The sequence below is a fragment of the Ornithodoros turicata genome, unplaced genomic scaffold, assembly GCF_037126465.1.
Source record: "Ornithodoros turicata isolate Travis unplaced genomic scaffold, ASM3712646v1 ctg00001241.1, whole genome shotgun sequence".
In the NCBI taxonomy this organism is placed as follows: domain Eukaryota; kingdom Metazoa; phylum Arthropoda; class Arachnida; order Ixodida; family Argasidae; genus Ornithodoros; species Ornithodoros turicata.
This window is the reverse complement of record NW_026999515.1, coordinates 50,018-57,319: the sequence shown is the minus strand read 5'-3', so window position 1 is coordinate 57,319 and position 7,302 is coordinate 50,018. Positions and strand designations below refer to the sequence as shown.

General features: G+C 44.0%; 1 protein-coding gene and 1 long non-coding RNA gene across 2 annotated transcripts; one reads left to right on the top strand and one right to left on the bottom strand.

The window, feature by feature from the left end:
- Positions 1-1,406: 1,406 nt before the first annotated feature.
- Positions 1,407-1,767, top strand: LOC135376707 (uncharacterized). Its single transcript, XR_010417816.1, has 3 exons — positions 1,407-1,433; positions 1,491-1,508; positions 1,565-1,767. It is a non-coding gene; the product is annotated as an uncharacterized LOC135376707 (long non-coding RNA).
- Positions 1,768-1,969: 202 nt separating this feature from the next.
- LOC135376708 (uncharacterized) lies at positions 1,970-6,746 on the bottom strand. Its single transcript, XM_064609197.1, has 6 exons — positions 6,445-6,746; positions 6,259-6,353; positions 5,967-6,152; positions 3,332-3,463; positions 2,598-2,694; positions 1,970-2,009 (listed from the first exon to the last, which is right to left on the bottom strand). Exons 1-6 carry the CDS (start codon positions 6,519-6,521, stop codon positions 1,970-1,972), a joined length of 627 nt encoding a protein of 208 aa, XP_064465267.1. The 5' UTR covers positions 6,522-6,746.
- Positions 6,747-7,302: the final 556 nt, after the last annotated feature.

Sequence of the window (7,302 nt, the reverse complement as noted above, 5' to 3'; positions counted from 1 at the left end):
TGAGATCGTCAACTATAATCAGTGTTGGTATGTTCTCATCCCATGTCGTTGGTAATTCTTTACTAAATGTAATTTTAGTGAATTCATTTTGCCAGCTAGCGTCATATTTACTAACATAAAATATTTGTTCTGGGACTACACTGAATACTGATAGATTTCTAAGGATGTTACGAACTAAGTAAGTTTTTCCTGACATGGAAGGTCCACATATAATAATTCGTGCAGGATGGATGAAAGAAAACGGTCTTACGTCGGACATTGTGTCGCAGAGGTAGAAGTGAAACTGATAATAAGGTGTATTGATAACTAGATTTATTACCATCCACTGTCGATTTGATCAAATTGACAGTTCGCAGACTCTCGTTTGATCCTGAGGAGACGTTCGTGAGACAAAACGCGTCTGATAGCTTCAGCTTTTGCTTCATGAATTTCTTGTTTCAGACGCCATTTCCTGTCTTCGGTAGACTCAACTTCCTCCTCTTCACATTTCTTTCCGAAACAGCGACGAAAGAGCTTCCACATAATTATTTTGGGAGAGAGCTCCTGGTCTGGGGAACGAATGGGAGAATGAGGAGGTGGGCTCGCTCGAACGGTAATAAATGGGAAAGAGTGGAGAGGAGGTTGTATGATAATGAGGATGCGCGCGTTTAAAAGTTTCTTCCTCACTTGACTGACACATATTCCAAAAAATGTCCAACGAAAACGGTAAGTGTTTTGATCCGCAACATAGTTCTTTTTTTCTCATGGATATTGTCTTTTTTCAGAACTCAGATCGAGTCCTATATACTTTGAAAATGGTAATGAATTATAAAGAATATGAAAAAGGTGGTTAAATTTGATTTCTTGTTTCAGCTCCAGAGTCGCCGCCGCCGATATGTATGTATTATTGTGTCGCGTATATTGTTGTTGTTGTTGTTGTTGTTGTTGTGTGTGTGTGTGTGTGTGTGTGTGTTTGTGTGTATTAATTGATAATATCTTTTCAGCATACACACCGGTATCGGATCAGAGTAGTAAGTTTTTTGATTTACAGTGTTGTCTTTTTTTCAGTATTTAGCTCTAGTCCAACATTTTTTCCAAATGGTAAGGAATTATAAAGAATATGAAAAAGATGTTTAAATTTGACTTCTTGTTTCAGCTCCAGAGTCGCCGCCGCCGATATGTATGTATTATTGTGTCGCGTATATTGTTGTTGTTGTTGTGTGTGTGTGTGTGCGTGTGTGTGTTATTAATTGATAATATCTTTTCAGCATACACGCCAGTACTAAGACCAGCGCCTGAATGTAAGTAAAAGTTATAGCATAATTACAATAATAAATGATGTTCACTTACAGATTACTGGGGTCCGTCGCCACAGTGCATGTATTAATGAAATGTATAAATTGATATTAATTTAGATTCACTTACAGATTACTGGGGTCTGCCACCACAGCATTGTATGTATTATTGAAATATAAGTGTGGTTTCGCATAATAACAAAATCTACTTTTCAGGTCAGTGCTGTGTCCAACGTGAGTTATCGTGTGGTAAGCAAATGTGACGACGTTAATTTTATGTTTTCTTTCAGGGGCGGAAACAAAAGAGTTTTTAAAAAATGTAATTGTTAATACACTAATGGAAATATTTAGAGAGCAATAAATGTATGTATTCTTTATTATGTGTATTGTGTTTCTTCTGTTACAGGTCGTGAAGGTTTTTCGGCTGGGTTTTTCTCCTTCACCTGATTGGCATCACAATTGGCACAATTCCCAGCACAATTGGCTTTACAATTGGCATTAATAAATATATTTTCACTCGTACTTTTTGTGTATGACCCTTCTTTGCATGTCTCTGCATGTTATAAGCGCGCGGACAAGCCTCCGCACTGGCGCCGCGCAGGGAAAAATACGCGAAGGACTCAGGGGCCCACGACACAGGGGTCAGGGGTCTATGTCTCTGAATCGCCATGTTTGAGCCTCGGCAAGGCCAATTACTACTCACAGGATTGCTTCTCCTTCGTTGCACGTGATAGCCTGCAAGTACGAAAGGTACCGACGACCGGGAACTTTTTTGAGCACTAGTTAGCAAATTCAATTGAACGGTAATGTAACAGCAACAAGACGAGGTATGAGAAACAAAGAAATATGATTGATTGCGTGCATACTAATTAAAGCTCCGATAACGGTATTCTGGAAATGGGAAACTACAAATATATTTCATTGTCAAACTAAGCATTATGCGGTCACTCCGAGTTCTTCCTTATCAGATATATTATATACAGCGTAAAAAAAAATCCGTAATTTTACACAAAAGTGACTACTAGCCGTATTGCCGGCATGTGCGCCGTAAAGTAGTTATTGCAAAAAATGTTTGTTCGTAGTGCACACTGCACAGCTCACATAAGCGAAAAGAATGACGGAAAGAAATGAAAGGAATACACATTAACGGGGTATTAGCCCAGAAGCCCAGTGCGGAGCTGTGCAGTGTGCACTCCAAACGGATTTTGTGCAGCATATTTGTTACGACACATGCCGGCAACAGTGTTAGCTGTCACTTGTGCATCAAATTACGGGAATTCTTCTTACAGTGTGGAACTTTATGGGGAGTTGCAGTCGGCCTACCGTCTGTATGAGTAAGCTGCTCCTATGAAGAGTAATGTCAGAAGAAGTGCCAATGTCGGCAGAGTGCTGAAGAGAGCGCTTGCCAGCGATGATTTACCTGCAGGATAGAAGGGATCGTCAATAAAGTGGTGCATTTACAACCTCGTGATCTGTATCTTCCATGCTTGTAATGAAGATAAGTTAGAAGCACGAGGTGCACAAATACGACTAAGCCGATGAATGAAAGGAGTTCATCGCAAAGAAGAGTTGTATCCGCATGACGTCACTCGAAGGGGAGCGCCACAGTCCCTAGCGAATCTAGGTAGAGATGGTAGATATATAGAGGTGTAGATGTATGCCCTGATCATCCTCCTCCTTGGAATCACCGTTCGTTTGGTGTCCCTAAGTTTTTGTGCTGCTTGAATACAATTTGTTACTGTTTGTTTGTTTGCTATTGTTTGTTTCTTTGGCGTTAATGGACTTCGCAATAGCTCATGACAGCGAGCGACATTCTAGACCAAATTTCGCCAGGACAATTTTAGGGAGCGCATCTCTGACAGATCCTACTGTACTCTAGCGTTTCCAATATTTATACAAATAAAAAAAAGACTGATTATGAATTAATTTATGCGTGTCACTGCAGTGATCTTTGAATTGACCAGTGAATCAACAGTGTTACTTATGATAGACGCTTCTGTGTAGACACACCTACATCGTTTCTACAAGGTTCCTGAAGGAGATGAAATAGTACATACGGGGAAGGCACTTCTGGTTATCACTAAGCACGAAAGGCTGAGGGCAGTAGCACAGGAAGTCGACGCATTTCATGTTCTTGTCGTGATGAGCGCATTCCAAGTCACTTGCACAGGATTCGTACAAGCGCTTTCCTGGAAAGATGCGGATAGGTCTTAAAGGAGCACAGAAAGCCTTCTAAATTTTCACTTGGAACTTAACTTGATGATTAACACACAAATTTTCTCTGCACGCGATATTTTTCATAGACAAAAACACACTCGAACATCGCCGCGCTCGTTGCCGCTCGACTCGCTCAGCAGGGAAAACTAGGAACAGGAGGAGAAAACGTCATCGGTGATGTCATTACGGTTCAAAGGGGCGACCGCGCTTCTATCGACGTCAGCGCTGACCGGTTTGCTTTCGGATTCGGTTTCGTTATTTCTTTTTCGTTGTTTTCTTCCACGGTCAAGTGGTGAATAATGGAGGACTTCGAATTATCTGCGGAATATTGACACGGGTTGCCAGTTTCAGTGCACGTTGATATGTCTTACATGTCGGCGGGCGCAACCTTAACCGGCGCTGTCGATCACCAAGTAATAACCCAACAAAAGGCTCCAAGACAGCCCGAATGAGCTCAAACTGACATGTTTGCGTCGTCCATGTTTGTAGCCTGCCTCGCTAATTCTCGTTGACCATAAATTGTGGCGGTTTTATCACATTGCTTGGCTCTGTTGATCTTTGCAACAGACAATGGATGGTCAACGCCTGCTGCCGCGACGTGCCGACGACGGCATTGCGATAGATTTCACTGGATTGTGTCTGACAACGTATCGGTAAGAACACACCTCCAGCTGAATGAGACATTAACTGAATGACTAGTAAAGTTGCTAGTCGAAGCGATGGGCGAATTAGTGATCATAGCGATGTGGCGATCATTTTGAAGTGTGAACTGAAGCAACGCTTAGTGTTGAGCTGTGTTTATACTCATTGCCGCCAACAACAGAACAACAGTAACAATCATCACGACAATGAACGCCATACAAGACACAGACACGGACAGAACAGCGTTCAGATGGCATCTGAAATTCCAATTTTCATAATCCACCTCCTCCGGAAGGTCGCGCGAGACAAAAGCGAGCTCGAGCGGGGGCAGGTTGACCGGTTTTTTGGCTAACGTTGTTCTGAAACTTCTCACTCAAGAATATCTCCACAATCTCACGGCCTAACCTTGAACGATGCGTTGAACGGTGTCTGTGGCCCAATGTTTGTTTACTGTATCTGAAAAATCATAAATCAAAGAAAAAGCGAAAAGAAACACTTCTTCCACCGCTGATGCTTACGGAGACGTTCGGAGTGAAAAATATCAGACGACGTTTCTCTAAACCAACCTGCAGGCTGTGCCCTTGTGACGTCAAAATGACGTGAGCGACCGATCGGTTCGTTCCGGCCATTGCCACTGTTGCGCAAGATCGCGTTTCTTAAAATCATATTGTGCGATATTTATGCATCTATTGAATGAATCACTTTGCTTGGTGCATTTTAATAGACAGGTTAATGGATTGGTTGGAAAAAATGGTAGTGATTGAAATCCTTTCTGAGGTCGCATCCGGAAACCCACCTATGATAACGATACGACTATGTTCGGCATCGGCCGACAACCTACAATTTTTTCGCCCAATAAAAATTGCTTGAATGTTAAATAAACGAACTTTAAACATCAGTGCTTCCCCTGCTACTGCAAAAGGTCCATCGGCGTGACATCACTTCCTAAGCGGAGGAGCGAGAGGGCGGCGCCCAGAGGAGGAAAGGCGCCATCCAGACGGCCCGTAACTGAGACGCCCGCAAGGGGGAGACATTCCTTTTCTGGAGGTCGCGTCATCATTGGTTCTTAGGGAATGACTTTTTTTTCGTTTTTCCAGAGGAAGAATTCCGGAATACTCTCAACTAGAGCTCTGCACGGGCAGATTTTTCGGGCCCGGCCCGGCCCGGTGATCCAGCGAATAATGCCCGGCATGATATCTCCAGCTGTGACTTACGCATAAGAGAACACAAGGTTACAATGTCCAGAACGCACGCGGGCAAGCGCGTTACCGTCGCACTACCAAGTTTTTGTGGAAGTAGAGGATGTTGTGCGAGCACGATGGTGGAAGATGTGAGCAGTCATGAGGAATGCGAAGTGGTTGGGAAGGTTCTAGAGGGTCAAACCGTACGCAGAATGCAGCACCCATTATTTGTTTTTGAGAATATATGTATCGGAATCCGATCCGCAAGCACGTGATCATATGAACTAATTAATAGCTCTGCATTGTATGGAATTAGCTGCGTCATTCTGTTCGGTCGGGCTGACGGAGACATATTTGTTGGCCGGGTCCGGCCCGAGGTCCTGGCATATTTTGTCGGCCCGGCGAGGAGCATACAGTAAAGAAAAAGCCCGGGACGGGCCCGCGGGTCGGCCCGGCCATGCAGAGCTCTGCTCTCAACATCCAGCGTATGCTCTTGTTACGTATTACGTCGAACAACAATCAACCTACGCCACTATTGATAATAACTAACTAATAACATGATAGTATTGTATTGAATCGACTGGAACGGACGCGACCGTCTCTTTAAATAAAGAAGTGTAACGGGACCTCTTTCGTAGAAGCAGTAGCTCACCTCGGACACATTTTGCGACTCCGTCGGTGTCCCTTATGAAAATCGGTGTTCCACGGGCACAGTCGCACCTGGAGTGAAGTGCTGTCCTTCTCGCAACGCATGCCAACCCTAAGCCGGACGCACATTCCTCGTCGCTCTTGCACGAGATTCCGTACCCAAATTTTTCGATATCGGGGTTAACGTGCACTGCAAGGATTGAGAAGTCGCATACTCATAACCCGTGAGGGAACGTGCACAAAGAATCCACACTCCAACGAAGGACACACTGCTTCGTGTAACTTATGAAACCTACGTTTACTTCCGCTGGGGGATGGGTATTCAGGTCTTGTTGCCGGGTGATTTGAGAAATCAGTTTGGTCCTGATATGTATAAGTGTCTTCTGCTGATCTGCAAGAGTGATCCACACAGAAAATGGCTGACGAATAGAGAACCACATTCGACCACTACAGCTTCGTTACGCTCCTAAAGTAACCCTTACCTGAAATCTGGAAACTGCCTCGCGGTGCATGAGGATAGGAAGCAGAGGAACCGGATGGTACTAGAGAGACGTATCATAGTTCTATGTTCTACAGCGCTTGTGGGGATAGCGCCGGCTGGTTTATTGCGGCCACAACAGTCCAAATAGGTCTACAGCAGTAGAGCCGAGTTCTTGTTCTTCTTCTTCTTCTTCGTCTTTCTCCGCAGTGGCGCATAGCACGGGGCAATTGGCCACGGATCGTGACATGAGGTTACGTGAAGCGATGAGAGGATGAGATGAATGAAATGAATGAAATGACTGAATAAAAAACTGACTGACTTCTCCTTCCTCGTGCTCGCAGATACTGACAGAAAGCTCTTCTTCTTCTTCCTTTGGTGTGGTGGAAGGTCGTTTTACAGAATAACGGCACGCGGTCAAGTGTATACCATAGCAACCATCTAAAACCAAAGACTATCCTGCCCTGGAGACTGGATGCCCCCTCTCCCTCCTTCACTACGTGGATGGTGGTGGTGGCGATGGTGAAAGGCTCGCCGTTGTCGGCCTCACAGATGTGGGCAACGTCACGACTGACGCCCTGGGGAATGTCCGTCCTGGGCCGACTTTCACTATGTGGACATGTGGCTCAAGATGCCGCCTGCCTCATCCAATTGTAGCAGAGGGTTATATAGTTGTGTAATAATGATAATACGAAACGTTAAAATAATTGTATAATATGCAGTATATAGATATGAAATAATCAAATGTTTCCGTTAATGTTATCTGTAACGTGATTGTAATGTAATTTGTAATAATATCGTTTTCCTCTATAATGGCCATGAAGATATCGGAAATAAATAAAATGTTCCAGCTGCGGAGATA

Excerpts from the sequence above, each read along its gene's own strand:
- LOC135376708 (XM_064609197.1), bottom strand. The coding sequence starts at position 6,521 with ATGATACGTCTCTCTAGTACCATCCGGTTCCTCTGCTTCCTATCCTCA. Across the intron at positions 6,354-6,444 it reads AGGCAGTTTCCAGATTTCAG|ATCAGCAGAAGACACTTATA; the intron begins GTAAGGGTTACT and ends TCACTCTTGCAG. Across the intron at positions 2,695-3,331 it reads TAACCAGAAGTGCCTTCCCC|GTAAATCATCGCTGGCAAGC; the intron begins GTATGTACTATT and ends TCTATCCTGCAG.